Source organism: Orcinus orca, chromosome 20 (genome assembly GCF_937001465.1).
Source record: "Orcinus orca chromosome 20, mOrcOrc1.1, whole genome shotgun sequence".
In the NCBI taxonomy this organism is placed as follows: domain Eukaryota; kingdom Metazoa; phylum Chordata; class Mammalia; order Artiodactyla; family Delphinidae; genus Orcinus; species Orcinus orca.
This window is the reverse complement of record NC_064578.1, coordinates 43,377,204-43,394,248: the sequence shown is the minus strand read 5'-3', so window position 1 is coordinate 43,394,248 and position 17,045 is coordinate 43,377,204. Positions and strand designations below refer to the sequence as shown.

The 17,045-nt window shown below is 56.1% G+C and overlaps 1 protein-coding gene and 1 long non-coding RNA gene across 5 annotated transcripts in view; one reads left to right on the top strand and one right to left on the bottom strand.

Moving 5' to 3' along the window:
* The window catches only part of ATP4A (ATPase H+/K+ transporting subunit alpha), a 35,570-nt gene extending 19,004 nt beyond the window's left edge, over positions 1-16,566 (top strand). Inside the window, exons 1-22 of one of the 3 annotated variants that reach the window (XM_004284158.3) lie at positions 2,556-2,819; positions 2,906-3,046; positions 3,155-3,214; positions 4,019-4,222; positions 5,396-5,509; positions 5,748-6,000; positions 6,270-6,538; positions 7,233-7,431; positions 7,812-7,921; positions 8,008-8,142; positions 8,647-8,839; positions 9,896-10,071; positions 10,556-10,692; positions 10,780-10,930; positions 11,026-11,194; positions 11,286-11,440; positions 12,715-12,838; positions 13,308-13,453; positions 15,062-15,195; positions 15,614-15,715; positions 15,804-15,895; positions 16,109-16,566. In XM_004284158.3, the coding sequence (XP_004284206.1) occupies positions 2,808-2,819; positions 2,906-3,046; positions 3,155-3,214; positions 4,019-4,222; positions 5,396-5,509; positions 5,748-6,000; positions 6,270-6,538; positions 7,233-7,431; positions 7,812-7,921; positions 8,008-8,142; positions 8,647-8,839; positions 9,896-10,071; positions 10,556-10,692; positions 10,780-10,930; positions 11,026-11,194; positions 11,286-11,440; positions 12,715-12,838; positions 13,308-13,453; positions 15,062-15,195; positions 15,614-15,715; positions 15,804-15,895; positions 16,109-16,137 (3,105 nt within the window). In that variant the 5' untranslated portion in view covers positions 2,556-2,807 and the 3' untranslated portion in view covers positions 16,138-16,566. Of the gene's footprint in view, positions 1-2,555; positions 3,047-3,154; positions 3,215-4,018; positions 4,223-5,395; positions 5,510-5,747; positions 6,001-6,269; positions 6,539-7,232; positions 7,432-7,811; positions 7,922-8,007; positions 8,143-8,646; positions 8,840-9,895; positions 10,072-10,555; positions 10,693-10,779; positions 10,931-11,025; positions 11,195-11,285; positions 11,441-12,714; positions 12,839-13,307; positions 13,454-15,061; positions 15,196-15,613; positions 15,716-15,803; positions 15,896-16,108 lie in introns of those variants that run through there. The other 2 variants (XM_049702905.1, XM_033413827.2) reach the window with 2 other exon arrangements.
* On the bottom strand, positions 604-8,529 carry LOC117198246 (uncharacterized). Of its 2 annotated transcripts, none has more exons than XR_004479325.2 (4): positions 8,353-8,529; positions 6,777-6,963; positions 5,726-5,813; positions 604-1,615 (listed from the first exon to the last, which is right to left on the bottom strand). It is a non-coding gene; the product is annotated as an uncharacterized LOC117198246 (long non-coding RNA). The 2 variants fall into 2 exon arrangements; XR_004479326.2 differs by lacking the exon at positions 8,353-8,529 and adding an exon at positions 7,867-8,022.
* Positions 16,567-17,045: the final 479 nt, after the last annotated feature.

Genomic DNA, 17,045 nt, shown 5'->3' with positions numbered 1-17,045 from the left:
TCCACCCCGTTCCAAACTGCTTGAAGGCTCAAAAATAAAGCCCTCCCTGACATGATGCAGGACACACATCTCGGCTGTGCTTCTGCCAATCACGAGAAGCCACAGGCAAACTCAAACCGAGGGATATTATACAAAATAACGGAGATAGCTTCCAAAATGTCAAGGTCATGAAAGGCAAGGAAAGACTGGGGAAATGTCACAGATTGGAGGAGACTAAGGAGCCAGGACGACTAAATGCAAAGTGTGGTCCTGGATAGGATCCTGGACCAAGAAAATGGCAGGAGAGGAAAAAATGGGGAAATTCAAACAAATTCTCTGAGTTAGTTCATAATGTCATATCCATGTTAAGTTCTTGAATTTGATCATTGGACTGTGGTTATGTAAGAGAGTGTCCTTATTCATAGAAGACACATGCTAAGTATTTATGGATAAACAAGCATCCTGTCTCTAACTTACGCTCAAATGATTCAGCCAAAATCTATCTATCTATCTATCTATCTATCTATCTATCTATCTATCTATCTATCTATATAGCACAGACATGGTCAAGCTGTTAAATTTAGGTGAAGGGTAGGCAGGAGTTCATTTTACCATCCCTGTAACTTGTAGGTCTAAAATATTTAATATAAAGCATTGAAAATTAACATAACAAAACTAAGAAATGAGAAAAACAAATGAGACAGGGACCAGAGAAGGAGAGTCCCTGAGTTTTGACTGAGGTCTACACAGTATCACAGGTCAGCCCTCTGCCTCCAGTGATGTTGCCTCGGTCTCTCCATCTGTGACTTAGGTTGTGGGCTTCCCTAGTCTGTGCAGGGATGACTGCATATCTGCCCCAGGCCCTGGACACAGCGAGAGGCACCAGATGAGTTCCCAATGACTGAGACTTCCTGAGGGCCTGGCCGGTGCTCCAAGTTTGCTAGTGAATGTTCCCAACCACTCGAAGAGATAAATCCTGTTTCAATCCAACAGTGACTATTGAGCAACTATTGTGTGTCTGAGAGCACTGTTCTGGGTGCTGTGTATACAGCAGCAAACACAACCAAGTCCCGGTCTTCCCTCTCATGGGACAAGATTGACACCAAACAAATGAGATACAGTGTCAGGTTGGGATAAAGGGTGTGTGTAAACAGAGTGAGGGGATGGAGCCTGATGGGGATGCAGTATTATAACTGAGGACTCTCTGAAGAGGTGACATATGAGCTGAGACTTGGAGGTGAGAAAAAGCCATGCTGACGTCTAAGGAAGAGGGTACCAGGCAGCAGGAACTGCAGGTGCAAAGGCCCTGGGGCAGGAATGACCTTGGCCTGTACAAAGCACAGCAAGGCCAGTGCCAATGGCTTGGCAGTAGAGACAGCTGGGGCAGGTGAGCTGGGGCCAGAGCTTGCAGGAATGATTTTGGAGTTTATTCTGAGTGAGAAGGGAAGCCCTTGGAGGGTTGTAAGCAGAGAAGTAACACAAGCTGTTTTACACATGTGACTCAGAGAGAGAAGCCCCCAGTGAACGAGTGGACTCATTGTAAGGGCAGTGAGTGTGACTTCAGCCCTGCCTCCTCTCTTGGGGTTTCCTGCAGCTGGGTGCTGGTGGGGAGAGGCTCCGGCTGCTCCCAGGTGACCTGCGCCAGAAGAGAAGGACATTGCTAAAGCAATTATCTTATCAGATCTACCCACACTTGCCCCTGGAGACACGTCCACCCTGTGAGGCCCAAGCATGAGAATATCAAGGACCTGCCATTCCACCAGGCCAGCCCCTCACGTCTGCCCATGGAGATCCCTGACTGGAGGGGTTTCGAGGGGGTTCCCAGACCTCAAACCTGGCACTAAGCACCAAGTTCAAAAAGTCCTTTCCCTACTTTGCACCGTGGTTTCCCCACCTGGGCAGGTTGGGGTGGGGACAGGGGAATGATTGAGGGCTGTGATGGCTGTAGCTGGAGTGGGGCATGCCTCTGGGGTCCTCTGAGCCTCAGTTTCCCCCTCTGCACATGTTTGGCAGTGCTGCTGTGAAGTGTGAGTGTTTTCACTGATGGTACCATATGAGAGCCAGGCTCCGGGGTCAAACCTGGGCTGGACTCCTGTCCCTGATACTTAGTCATCGCAACCTTAGGCAAAGTCCTTGACCTCTCTGTGCCTCAGTTTCCCCATCTGTACAATGGGGGCTAATAAGAGAACGTAACTTTGCAGGGCTGTTGTGAGGAGCTAAGGAAGCGTTCAAGCAAAGCACACAGGGCAGACCCAGCACTGAGCAAGTGCTCCCTGAACTGACAGCTATTACAGTGACTGCTGTGAGCACCCCCCCCACCCCTCCTCCAGGTGTCTGGCACGGCTTCGAAGAGGACACTCTGCAGCCAATCTGCCTGGTTCTGCGTCCTGCCTCCCACGTCCTAGCTTGGGGACATGGGCAAGTGACTTCACTCCTCCGTGCCTCAGTCTCCCCATCTGTAAGGGGAGTGGGTAAGAATGGCACTCACCTCAAAGGGTAGTTGTGAGGTTAAATAAATTAATATGTGAAAGCCCTTAGCACAGTGCCAGGCACATAATGAGCACCGTATGTTTGCTATTCCTCTTGTTAGTACAGCTATTCCCAGTGGTTCCCTGATCTCAGTGACAGGTTGCGATGGGGTCCGGGCAGGTAGAGCAGCCCAGTAGGGAATGCCCAAGCTGCCCGGGCCTGGAGGTCACCCCAAGGAGCCCCGTGATCAGCTGTAATCAGGTCCGCCCTGCTCCACCTCCTCTCTCCCTGGGTATATCAGGGCTGGTCCAGGTCCCAGGTTCCGTCTCCGGCAAAGGAGGGCGGCTGCACCGGGCACCATGGGGAAGGCAGTGAGTAGGGTCAGGGGTCGGGGGGTGGAGGTTGGAGGCAGGGGTTCCAGAGGGACCTGATGCCTTCCCCTTCTGCCAACCCCCAGGAGAATTACGAGCTGTACCAGGTAGAGCTGGGTCCTGGTCCCAGTGGGGACATGGCAGCCAAGATGAGCAAGAAGAAGGCGGGCAGTGGAGGGGGCAAGAGGAAGGAGAAGCTGGAGAACATGAAGAAGGAGATGGAGATTGTGAGCAGAGGACCCAGGGGGCCTGGTGGGGTGGGGGGCGGGGCGGGGCTGGGCAAGGGGAGGGGTGGGGACCCGCGAGACAGTGAGTGTTGTGCCTCCTCCATGCAGAACGACCACCAGCTGTCAGTACCCGAGCTGGAACAGAAATACCGGACCAGTGCGACCAAGGTGAGCTGGGGCAGAGGGAGGGGTGGGTATAGGGAAGAGGAGCCGGGGGGTTGGGGGCGCGGAGGGTGGGGGGAGAGGGAGGGAGGGAGGGGGGGAGAGGGAGAGAGAGAGAGAGAGAGAGAGAGAGAGAGGGAGGGAGAGAGGTGGGGGAGGGAGAGAGAGGGGGAGAGGGAGGGGGAGAGGGAGGGAGGGGGAGAGAGAGAGGGAGGGGAGAGAGAGAGTGTGGGGGGAGGGGGGGAGAGAGAGAGAGGGAGGGAGAGAGGGAAGGGGAGAGAGAGAGGGGAAGAGAGAGAGAGAGAGAAGGGGAGAGAGAGAGAGAGAGAGAGAGGGAGGGAGGGAGAGAGGTGGGGGGAGGGAGGGGGAGAGAGAGGGAGGGAGGGGGAGAGAGAGAGGGAGGGGGAGAGAGAGAGTGTGGGGGGAGAGAGAGAGAGGGGGGGGAGAGAGAGAGAGAGGGAGGGAGGGAGGGAGGGAGGGAGAGAGAGGGAGGGAGGGAAGGAGGGAGACAGAGAGAAACACATCAGAAAGGGCCAAACAGACCAAACAGAGAGAGAAGGTAAGAGAAGCAGATAAAAAGAGACAGAAGAGAGACGGAAACAGCAGGAAGAAAGACACTGAGAGAAAGGTGGGAGAGAAGAGAGAGACACAAAGAAGGGATGGGGAGAGGGGCGGCAACAAAGACGGAGAAAGAAAGGAAGAGGCGCAAGGCAAGGGGGGAGCAGGGAGAGGGAGGCAGGGAAGGAGAGCTCTCATTGATGAGAGGAGAGTCCTTAGTGACCACCAAGACCCCACTCCTCCCGCCCCCAGGGCCTGTCTGCCAGCCTGGCCACCGAGCTGCTGCTGCGGGACGGGCCCAACGCCCTGAGGCCGCCGCGGGGCACCCCCGAGTATGTCAAGTTCGCCCGGCAGCTGGCGGGCGGTCTGCAGTGCCTCATGTGGGTGGCCGCTGCCATCTGCCTCATTGCCTTTGCCATCCAGGCCAGCGAGGGCGACCTCACCACGGACGACAATGTGAGTGGCGGGTGCTGGGGCCAGACATGGGACACAGGGACCTGGGGGACAGAGGACATTGAGCATGGGACTCAGAACACGAATGACATATGATGGGGATATAGAGAGATGGAAAACATCTCTAAGACATGGGTCACGGGGGCCAAAGGACATTGGGATATGAGACAGACCCAAGGACATAGGTCACAGGGGACGCAGGAGAGACTGTGTCACAGAGATAGAGGACATAGGCAGGGATACAAAGACATAGACATGTAACACTTAAGATATGGGACTTGGGAAACAGAAGGCATGGGACAGGCCAAGGACAGAGGGCACAGGGGACACTGGGACTCACACATGGGGACACAAGGGCATGGGGACACAAGAGATACAAGACTCAGGACACAGTACATGGAGAGACATAAGATATTAGACATGGGAGCACAGAGAAATAGAGAATAGTGAGATGTAGGGCAAGAGGACATTGGATATATGACCGGGGTCAGGACAAGGGACATGGGGATGTAGGGACATGTGACATTGGACAGAGGCTTGAAAAGTCTTAGGACATGTGACACAGAATGGGGACTCAAGAGTACATAGACATGGGGAGACATCGGACATAGGCACCTGGAATTTGAGACGTGGGACACTGGTCATGGAGGACACAGAAAACGAAGCATGAGATCTGCAGCACACGTGGAAATGGGGATGTGAGGGCACAGGAACTGTTGGAATAGGGGACACAGAGGATGGCACACAGACGATGAAAACACAGAATATGAACCTTGGAACACAGGGAATTTAGGACACGGGAACATGGGACAGAGGACTGTGGGGAACGCAAGACTTGGGGGGCACAGGAAAATGGAACACATACCACCAAGGTGCATGGTGACATGGGGCACAAGTCATAGGGTATGGGGCCACAGAGCCAGAGGAAATGGGATGTATGGACACAGGGACATAAGACATAGAGAATACAGGGCAGTTGAATGTGGGATATAAAGAACATGGGGACAGGGACACAGGTCACAGGAAATAGTGCCTGAGGCTTCCTAGTAGAGTGGGGGAAAACCACGGAGGTGACCTTGGAGGAAAACTACCAGGGCACCAGAGAGCAGGCAGTTGGCCTCAGGCAGGGAGCTTCCAGCCCCGAGTCATAACCCAGCCCCTCTCCACCTCCGCCAGCTATACCTGGCCCTGGCCCTCATTGCTGTGGTTGTGGTCACTGGCTGCTTCGGCTACTATCAGGAGTTTAAGAGCACCAACATCATCGCCAGCTTCAAGAACCTCGTGCCCCAGGTGGGTCTCCAGCCCCTGGCCACTTGAGGTTCCAAGTCTCCACAGGGGCACTGGCAGTCTCCTGGCATCTCTCTGTGGCCCCTCCCATCAGGCCCAGCCCGCCCTTCATCCCTGGCCTCCATCTCTCCCCACAGGTCCTCACCTCTCCCCACTTTTCACCTCCCCACCTCCCCACCGCATGCAGCAACTTCTACCCCCATTCCCTACCCTGCTCACCTCTGGTGCTCTTGCCCCACAGCAAGCAACGGTGATCCGAGACGGGGACAAGTTCCAGATCAACGCAGATCAGCTGGTGGTGGGCGACCTGGTGGAGATGAAAGGCGGGGATCGAGTGCCAGCCGACATCCGCATCCTGCAGGCCCAGGGCTGCAAGGTGGACAACTCCTCGCTGACTGGAGAGTCTGAGCCGCAGACCCGCTCGCCCGAGTGCACGCACGAGAGCCCCCTGGAGACCCGCAACATCGCCTTCTTCTCCACCATGTGCCTTGAGGGTCCGTGAGGTCCCCACCCACCTGCCCAGCTGACCACGCTGCCTCCACTGCCCCCTTCTGCTTCCTTCCGAGACACACTGCCTCTCTACATCGCGTGACTGCCAACTCTTCGGGTCACACCGCCTCTCTAGCTCCCACTATTGCCACCCCTTCCCAGGTCACGCTGCCCCCGCTGCCTTCCATGACTGCCCCTCCTTTGGTTCACGCCACTGTGCGCGCCCCCAGTGCTGCCCACCCGGCGCTGAGTCACCCTCTTGGCCCCACTGCAGGCACCGCGCAGGGCCTGGTGGTGAGCACCGGCGACCGCACCATCATCGGGCGCATCGCATCACTGGCCTCGGGAGTAGAAAATGAGAAGACACCCATCGCTATCGAAATTGAACATTTTGTGGACATCATCGCAGGCCTGGCCATCCTCTTCGGTGCCACATTTTTCATAGTGGCCATGTGCATTGGCTACACCTTCCTGCGGGCCATGGTATTCTTCATGGCCATTGTGGTAGCCTATGTGCCTGAAGGGCTGCTGGCCACTGTCACAGTGAGTTGGGGAAGCAGAAGAGCGGTGCAGTGAGCTGAGAGGCCTGTCCATCTGTCTGTTCGTTCATCCGGGCTTCCCTCCATCCTCTCCCTATCTGTCCATCTATCCATTTTGCTCCCATCCACCCACCCACCTTCCCGTCATCCATCCTCCCCCATCCATCCTCACCCCAATCCATCCCCCCATCCCCCCCCATCCCCATCTCTCCACTTATCCCATCCATTCAGGAAACACCCACCGGGGCTACTCTGGGCCATGTCCTGTGCCACACGCTGAGGACTCAGAGATGAACGGGCAGGGGCTTTGACAGGAGGCGGCTGAGGTCCAGTGTTGAAGGCTGTGGGTAGCCTTCAAGAGTCAGCACTCAGTCCAGGGCCAGCCCAAGGGGAGGCTCAGGAAATGTTAGTTTTCTCATTTTGATTGTGCTGTAAGAGAAATGATAGAATCTCAGCTAGGGCAGCTTAGAGCAGGGCCTGGCTACGTATATCTGGTGGACAGATTGGGGAGGCATCCCAAGTGGAAAGCACAGGCTGGACGAAAGCTTGGAGGCAAGAAAAAGCCTACTCTTTGCAGGGGGATGCTGCATAGGCAATGCTGTGGCTAGGGTAAAGGATCCCCAGTGCTGGGAGAGGAGGGAAGTGGCACTGGGAGCAAGGCCTGGTCCCCAAGCCTGCATTTCTCACCCTTCCCCCAGGTCTGCCTGTCCCTGACAGCCAAGCGGCTGGCCAGCAAGAACTGTGTAGTCAAGAACTTGGAAGCAGTGGAGACACTGGGCTCCACGTCCGTGATCTGCTCTGACAAGACGGGGACCCTCACTCAGAACCGCATGACTGTGTCCCATCTGTGGTTCGACAACCACATCCACACTGCTGACACTACAGAAGACCAGTCAGGTGTGGGGGTGGGAGGAGACAGCAGCTGGGCAGGATCTGGTAGATGGTGGAGACCTAGTGGGGAGCTCTGCGGTTACTGAAGGGAGCCTGGGGAGGGCTTTGCATTAATGGAGAGGGGGCTCCATCTGATCAGGCGAAGGGCTGCGTCCTGGGTCTAGGGAGGGGACTAAGCTGCAAGTCTGTGAAGGGGCTTGGTACTTATTGGGTCTCATGGGAGACGATACTGAGTCTGGAGAGAAAGCTCCGTCCTGGGGTATGAGGAGTTGTTTGGGTCCCACCCAGGTCTGGGGCGGGGATCCAGTCCTGATTCCGGGGGGCGGGGCTCGGTTCTGGTATGGGAGAGCTCCTTCGCGGCCCCAGCCTGGATGCCTGACCTCCAGGGCAGACGTTTGACCAGTCCTCGGAGACGTGGCGGGCGTTGTGCCGCGTTCTCACCCTGTGTAATCGTGCTGCCTTCAAGTCGGGCCAGGACGCAGTGCCCGTGCCCAAGGTGAGAGCCGGGGCGCTCGGGGGAGGGGATCCCGGAAGCCTCCTGGTGCAGCCGGGAGCGCTCCTGACACCGGCCTGCGTTCCCAGCGCATCGTGATCGGGGACGCGTCGGAGACTGCGCTGCTCAAGTTCTCGGAGCTGACGCTGGGCAATGCCATGGGCTACCGCGAGCGCTTCCCCAAAGTCTGCGAGATCCCCTTCAACTCCACCAACAAGTTCCAGGTGTGCACCAGCCGCGGCCGGCCCCGCCCACGGTCCAGTCCCGCCCACAACAAGCCCTGCCCACTTCAGGCCCCACCCACATTCAGGACTGGCCTGCGGCTGGGCTTCACTCTCAGTCCCCTCCCTCTCCACAGCCAAACCCCACCCACATCTCCCGTCCCGCCCACAGCCAAACCTCACCGAGGTCCCGGGCGCTCCACCCGCTCTCACCTGTCAGGCCCTCGGTGGGGAGAAGCTCCTAGTCCAAATCCCGCTCCAGTCCAACTCCGACCCAAATTCTGCCCGTTCCCCACGTCCAGTCCCCTAACTAGGCCCCTAGGTCCGCCCCAACCCTCAGCCTCTACCAAGGACCTGCCCACCAAGCAAGCCCCTCACCCTCGGTCCCAGCCTGACCTTCCCAGAGCTATTCCGGCAGCGCTTGGGCGCCGGCAGCCCCGCCGTTCCCCAAGCCCCGCCCCTCCCTCTTGACCTCGCCCACAACACCGCCTCCTCCTCCTCCCACAGTTGTCCATCCACACCCTGGAGGACCCGCGCGACCCGAGGCACGTGCTTGTAATGAAGGGGGCCCCAGAGCGCGTGCTGGAGCGCTGTAGCTCCATCCTCATCAAGGGCCAGGAGCTGCCGCTGGATGAGCAATGGCGCGAGGCCTTCCAGACTGCCTACCTCAGCTTGGGAGGCCTGGGCGAACGCGTCCTGGGTAAGACCCCCAAGCCAAGGTAGAGGTTAAACCCGCGTGCGAGGAGGCGCTAGCACGGAGCCTGCCCGACCTTCCCGGCCCAGCCCTGACCCTGACCTTTCCCATCATTGCTTGACAGTTGACCTGCCCCAGTCTACACGCTCAACTTTGACTTTCCCTGTCTCAGTCCTGAACCCTGTCCTCAATGCCTACCTTGACCCAACCTCTCCCAACCTGTTCTCACCTGGGTCTTACCTATCCTGACCCAACCTGTGATCCCTTGATTTTCCCCAGCTCTTGCCCCAGCTGATGACCTGCCCTTGCTTTCTTTCACCTCTGCCTTTCAGCGTACTCCTCTTGACCCTTTGACCTTCCCCCCCCCCCCCCCCGCCAATTTTTGTCTTGACTCCTTAAACTTCCCTAACCCCTGCCTCAACTCCGGAAGGCACAAACCTGTGGTCCAATTTCTGGATCTTCCACTTTACTTGGTGTGTGACCTCTGGCAAGAAACGTCCCTTCTCTAAACCTGTTTCATCATTTGCAAGATGAGGATGCTAGTAGCCTCACAGAGCGGTTGTGGGGATGGATTCAGATACAGTTGTCCCTCAGTATCTATGGGGATTGGTTCCAGGACACCCACCACACTCCCCCACACCCTTACCCGACAGATACCAGAATCTGCAGATGTGCAAATCCCTTATGTAAAATGGTGGAGTATTTGCATATAACCTATGCACTTCCTTCCATATACTTAAAATCGTCTCTAGATTACTTATAATGGCTAATACAATGTAAATGCTATGTAAGTAGCTGTCAGTGTGTGGCAAATTCGAGTTTTACTTTTTGGAATATTCTGGAATTTTTCCCAGAATAGTTTTGATCCACAGTTGGTTAAGTCTGCAGATGTGGAACCTGTGGATACAGAGGGTTAACGGTAATGTGAATGAAGGATTCAGCACAGGGTCAGGCATCCATAGGTGCTCGGTGCAAGGCACCTGGTGATTTTACTCATCACCTGGCCTTGCTGTGAAAGGGTTCACCCAGGACTCCTCTCTGACTTCCCTGTTTTCTGGTCAGGCTTCTGCCAGCTCTACCTGAGTGAGAAGGACTACCCGCATGGCTATGCCTTCGACGTGGAGGACATGAACTTTCCAACCAGTGGCCTGTGCTTTGCGGGACTCGTATCCATGATAGACCCACCCCGGGCCACCGTTCCTGATGCTGTGCTCAAGTGCCGCACAGCAGGCATCCGGGTATGCCCCTGGGGAGAGGACCAGGCAGGGGTGAGAACAGAGGATGGCAGTGTTTGGGGATGAGGGGCCCTGTGACAGAAACCCACCCGAAAATGGCTTGAACCACAAAGGAATATATTGGTTCAAGAACTGAAAAGTTCTGGGGAATGAAGCTTCAGGTATAGCTGGATCCAGGAATTCAATGTCTTTAGGAACTTGCCTTTCTCCACGTCTCAGCTCTGCTTTTCTCTCTGCTGGCTTTATTCTCAAGCAGTTCTCCATTGTGGTGGACAAAGATGACCACCCTCCAGCAGCTCCAACTAACGTCCCACCTGTTTAGCCACCCCATCGAAAAAAGAATGCCTCTCTGACAGTTGTACCAGATTGGGTCACCTGTTCATCTCTGAACCAATCACTATGGCTGGGGCTGGGGGATGTCCACTGGGGAGGACAGGGAGAGTGGGTTAATCTGAAGGGGTCAAGGGTCTGCTGGTTCCCCTTACAGGTGATCATGGTGACAGGTGACCACCCCATCACAGCCAAGGCCATTGCAGCCAGTGTGGGCATCATCTCAGAAGGCAGTGAGACAGTGGAGGACATCGCTTCCCGCCTCCGTGTGCCCGTGGAGCAGGTTAACCGGAAGTAAGCCCCCTTCAGCCTTCCTTGTGGTTCTTCCCACACCCCACACAGACTGAGGCCCCAGCGATGCCCTCCCACCTCCCTCCCTAGGGATGCCCGCGCCTGTGTGATCAATGGCATGCAGCTGAAGGACATGGACCCATCAGAGCTGGTCGAGGCACTGCGTACCCACCCTGAGATGGTGTTTGCTCGTACCAGCCCCCAGCAGAAGCTGGTGATTGTGGAGAGCTGCCAGCGACTGGTGCGACCCTGCTGATGAAGGCAAGCAGGTGGGCTTGGCTGGCCCTGGGCTGCCCTCTCACTGACCAACCTCCCACCTGTACCCACTGCCTGCAGGGTGCAATCGTGGCTGTGACGGGGGATGGTGTGAATGACTCCCCGGCCCTGAAGAAGGCAGACATTGGCGTGGCCATGGGCATTGCCGGCTCGGATGCCGCTAAAAATGCGGCCGACATGATCCTGCTGGATGACAACTTTGCCTCCATTGTGACAGGCGTGGAGCAGGGTCCGGGCTGGGTCAGAGATGGGGGCAGGCGGTGTGGGCACAGGAGGACGTGGGCTCTGAGGAGACTGAGGTGCCTGCTGTACTCCCACAGGCCGACTGATCTTTGACAACCTGAAAAAGTCCATCGCCTACACGCTGACCAAGAACATCCCTGAACTGACGCCGTACCTTATTTACATCACCGTCAGCGTGCCCCTGCCCCTCGGGTGCATCACCATCCTCTTCATAGAACTCTGTACCGACATCGTGAGTCTACGTGATGCCCCAGTGCCCCCCACCCACACGGTGCCCAGAGACATATGCCCACAGACAGGGGTGAGGGACAAGAGACCACCACGGAAAGTCTTGAACTCAGAGTGATACAGATGTGTGTATACCAGACAGCCAGATGTGGACACACAGGCAGGCAGGAAGGTAGCCACGGACAGAATTACAGACGGGGACACATAGGTGGACACTCAGATAGGCAAGGACAGATTCATGGACACACGTGGACTCAGATATGGACACTCAGACAAACAGAGATTTTACAGACACGGATATCTGGCCAAACTTGGATCACAGACAGACATCCCTCAACAGACATGGACAGATAAACAGCATCAGATAGACTCCAAGGCAGAGAGACAGAAAAGATCCTCAGATCCAGCCACAAATGCAGCCAGGTGCACGGCCACGTCACATCTTTATTCAACAGCACTTACATAATGTCTGCTCTGGGCCAGGCACACATTAATTACTTAACTTTGTCCTCATAACTACTCTATGAGATGAGCTTTAGTTCTTTATCATACCCATTTTACTGATGAGCTAACTGAGGCTTAGACAGCTTGAGCGGCTTGCCCCAGGTCACACAGCTAATAAGTGGCACAGCAGGGATTCAAGCCCAGGTATTCAGGTACCCCAGAACCTCTGCCCTCAGTCAGTACACTCTGCTGCCACTCTGTGTCCACAAACAGATGGGGTGGGGGACAGGGAGGAGGACACATGTACACAGAGAGACAGAAGAGATTCAGAGATAGAGAGTGACAAAGAGAGATATAGAGACAGGAACACAGAGACAAAAAAGCAGGGGCACAGTCACAGAGAAAGAGACTGGAGATGGGGACAAAGAAATGAAGAAAGTAAGGGACAGAAAGAGAGAAAGAGCGCGCAACAGGGAAACAGGCCAAGACCAGAGGACCCCAGAGAAGAAACAGACAGAGAGGAGGACAGAGAGGAGGGGGGCCAAGAAAGGCAGAGACAGAGAACGCCCAATAGCAGAGAAAATGCAGATGCTCTGATGGAGGCGGACACCAAGACAGATGGGCACACACATGTGGACTGGATATGCTGACATTCCTGACAAGGTCCAGCTGGACCCAGGCTGTCCAGGCAGGTGTGGCTGTGTGGTCACTGTGGGTCCTGCCTCCTAACCTCACTTCTGTCCCTGCCCACTGCAGCGGGGAGGGGGGCTCCAGAGAGTCAGGGACAGGGGCCCAGGCGAGCCATCAACCCCAGTTCCTTCCACTCCTGGCCAGTTCCCCTCTGTGTCCCTGGCGTACGAGAAGGCCGAGAGTGACATCATGCACCTGCGTCCACGGAACCCGAAGCGTGACCGATTGGTCAACGAGCCCCTGGCTGCCTACTCCTACTTCCAGATCGGTGTGTGCCCCGGGGTGGGGCGTGGGCTCCTCTGCAGGGCTGCTCGCCAGCCGTGGAGTCTCTAACGGGGGCTCTGCCTTGTTCTGGATCTTGGTGTCTGCATTTGACCCTGGATCTCTGTCATTCTCTGAGTCTGTGTCTGCACACAATGGTCTCTATGGTCCCCAGTGTCCCTTCTCTGTCCCAGGCCTCATTCTCCATGACCCTGTCTCTGGGTCACTGCCTCCTGTCTTTTTTGGGTTCTCTGGGTGTGTCTCTGTTCCTGCCTCTCTCTGTGTCCTGTCTCTTGTGTCCCTGTCAATCTCTCTTGGAGTCCTCGTCTCTGTGTCTGTCTCTCCATGTCTGTCACTGTGTTCTTGTCTGTCTCCATGCCACTGTTTCTGTGTTCCTGTCTCTGTGTGTGTGTCCCTGACCCTGTCTCTCTGTGTCTCCATCTGTGTCTCCCTGTGCCTCCTTGCCTCTCTCCCAGGTGCCATCCAGTCATTTGCTGGCTTCACTGACTACTTCACGGCCATGGCCCAGGAGGGCTGGTTCCCTTTGCTGTGTGTGGGGCTCCGGCCATACTGGGAGAACCACCACCTACAAGATCTGCAGGACAGCTATGGCCAGGAGTGGGTGAGCCCCTGCCCCATCCCATGAGTCCCATGACTCATGGGATGCCACCTGCCTTGAGTGTGGCCCACACTCATTCCCTCCACGTGAGACTGAGCTCAGCCAGAGCCTCCCAGACACCCAGGCTGTCTGCCAGTTCTGGGGTGAGGGGCCTTTCCCACCACTGTCCTGAGCTCCGAACTCCTGCTTCTGATGACCCCAGCTGCACATGGGTCCTCTCTGCCCTGACAGCAACACATCGTCTCAGGTGTGGAGCCAGTACCACCCCCCCACCCCACCCCCCACCCCCATTCTGTTATTTTCCCCGCAGCATCACTTACACAGAGTATTTGCATGTGTGGCTGACTTGAGTGAAAGTCTGGAGCAGAGAGGCTAGATCTGGCTAGCGGGTGTGTTTAGTTTGCTCTACAGAGCGACAGATCAGGATATTCCCCTTAAACATTTACTGTCGTGGTTAAGAATATAGATCTTAGGGCATCCCTGGTGGCGCAGTGGTTGAGAGTCCGCCTGCCGATGCAGGGGACACAGGTTCATGCCCCAGTCCGGGAAGATCCCACATGCCGCGGAGCGGCTGGGCCCGTGAGCCATGGCTGCTGAGCCTGCGCGTCCGGAGCCTGTGCTCTGCAGCGGGAGAGGCCACAGCAGTGAGAGGCCCGTGTACCGCAAAAAAAAAAAAAAAAAAAAAAAAAAAGAATATAGATCTTAGAGCCAAACTGCTTGGATTCATTGTCTGCCACTGCTCCTCACAGCTGTGTGACCCTGGGCAAGGTATTTTGCCTCTCTGTGCCTCAGTTTGCCCACCTCTAAAGTGGAGAGCATAATAATATACTGATATTATCTCAGTGATTTTCACCGCGGTGATTTTCACAGTGTGGTCCCCAGACCAGCAGCATTACCTGGGAACTTATTTGAAATGTAGATTCTCAGTTTCCCCCTCAGACCTCTGGGATCAGAGACTCTGGGGGTGGGGCTTGTGTTTTAACCAGTTCTTCTGGGGATTCTGATGTATGTTGAAGTTTGAATACCACCAATCCACCTCTTAGGATTATTAGGAGGATTAAATGAGATAATACATGCAAAACACTTGGGACCTGGAGCATAGTGAGTGTTCCTTACACAATTAACTGATATGTATAAAATAGTTATACTGAAGAAGTGGACTGAATAGTGGCTACCCCCTTTGAAAGGGCATGTGTCGTGTTCCTCAGAGGCCCATCTGGCCCACTTTGGTCATTTTTGCCATCTGCCCGGGTCCTGGAGTCACTGGACTTTGAAAATCCTGCCTCAGGATTCGAATTCCCTTTTCCCAGGTGCCTCCTTTCGGGTGCCTGGGACATTCTACATCACTCTTTTCATTATGAAAGCAACTGGCCTGGCCTACCGCTTGCCCAGGCAGTGATGGCCAAGCTGCACTAGGCCAGGTTTCTAGGCCCCGCACTCTGGGGCCCTGAAAACGTGGCAGATCCTGCATCTCTCCTCTGCCCCCACCCCAGCCTCTGACGCAAGGAAAGGAGTATTTAGGGGTTCGTGGCCCTAGGCCCCGCAGGCCCGGCTGCCTGCAGAGGCTCTCCGCCTGGGTTCAGGCTGCTCGTGTTCTCTCCTGGCCCACAGACGTTCGGGCAGCGCCTGTACCAACAGTACACCTGTTACACCGTGTTCTTCATCAGCATCGAGATGTGCCAGATTGCCGACGTCCTCATCCGCAAGACACGCCGCCTCTCTGCCTTCCAGCAGGGCTTCTTCAGGTGTCCCCAGCTGGCCCCAGCCCCGCCCCCACCCTGCCCTCCGAGCCCTGGTTGCAACTCCCAGCAGGTCCTGACCAGGGTTTACTGCAGCCAACAAACCCCAGCACTGGATGTGCTGATGTGCCGGTGCAGGTGCTAACGTTCCTTATCAATAGCTGGCCAATAGCTCCCACCTCATGCCTCTCAACTGGCCCGTCTATGTTTCATCAGCTAACGGGGTGATGCTGACAGAGTTGGTGTCCACTGCTGGAGAGGCGCGGGCCATGCCGGTGTTCGATGTTTAGAACATCTCCCTGCTGCCGCTATCTGACCTCCTCTGACCCAGTACCCTGATTCCCATCCGGTCCCCAACTCCTCATGGCCTATCTTTGTCCTGTGTCTGCCAGTCTGAGCCTCTCCCATCCTGCCCCACCTGCAGGAACAGGATACTGGTGATCGCCATCGTGTTCCAGGTCTGCATCGGCTGCTTCCTGTGCTACTGCCCCGGCATGCCCAACATCTTCAACTTCATGCCCATTCGGTGAGGGGGCTGTGAGCTGCATCGGGGTGGGCCTGCAGGACACAGACCTGGGGATAGCCTTGACCTTGCCATCTCGCCTGTGCCTCAGGTTCCAGTGGTGGCTGGTCCCCATGCCCTTTGGCCTCCTCATCTTCGTCTATGATGAGATCCGGAAACTTGGAGTTCGCTGTTGCCCAGGGAGTGAGTGTGGAGACTGGGGACCTGGGGATGGAGGGCTGAAACTTTCTCAGAGCAGCGGCCCTGACCTTTGATTTCCAGTACTTGACCTCCAAGCCCTTGACCCTCCATATCAAACCACCACTGAGCTATAACCTCTGAGCCCCTGGTTCCCCCCCACCCCAGCCCCGCCCCAAATCCCCCCAGCACTGAGTCTCCTTTCTCTCTCTCTCCCAGGCTGGTGGGACCAGGAACTCTACTATTAGAAGGACCGCTGTCTTCAAGCCATCCTCGAATCCACCACAGTAGGGGTGGGGGTGGGGGACACATGGGACCCTCCGGACAGCCACCAAAACATCTGAGCAGTCAAGAGTCCCAGCCCCGCCTGTGTCTGCTCTTGTGGCCCACGGCAACTCAACCTGGGGGAGACCCTCCCCACTCCCCTTCCCATCCACCCTCCCGGAGGAGCAGTCCCTAGGCCCAGTCCTCTGAGCTGGCCTCAGGGAAGCCCCCTCCTGAATGGTGGGGGGACTTTGAAGGGGAGTGGGAACGAGCAGCTCCCGTGACGTGGCTCTGTCCTTAGGACTCCAGGCCAGCAAGAGGGCTGCTTGGGGGGTCTTCTTTAAAAACACACTCATGTCTGCATGATAGCAATAAACCAGCTCACGTCCACTGTGTTTTTATTCAGTGCTGGGCATCGTCTTATTAAGTGTTTTTTCATAAGCCCCTTTGATCTCCCACAGCCCTACAACTTAGGGGCTATTTGTTCCCGGCTGTATCTCCAGTTTCTAGAACACAGCCTGGCACATAGTAGGTACTCAGTAAACGCTGCTTGGGGGAGTGAATTCCCATCTCTTTGCCTAGGTTACAGCATTTCTAGGCGAGCTGGATGTGGCCACGGGCCCTCTCCAGAGAGGTGCCTTTAACCGCTCCACTAGCTGAACACCACCTCTGGGCTCTCCTTTCTCAGCACCCACTCTCCCTCTCTGGTCAGAATCCTTTCCACCTCAAGCATCCCCTCCCCCCTTCACAGGAGTTTCCTCTCTGATTCCACTTATGCCTTTGCAGCTGCAATGGGCGCCCTATCACTGGTTAGTCCCAACCAACTCCTGGAGGCCACGTCACAGATCCCCTCCTCACACCCCTCACCTGAAGTTAGCCCTCCAACTCCCCT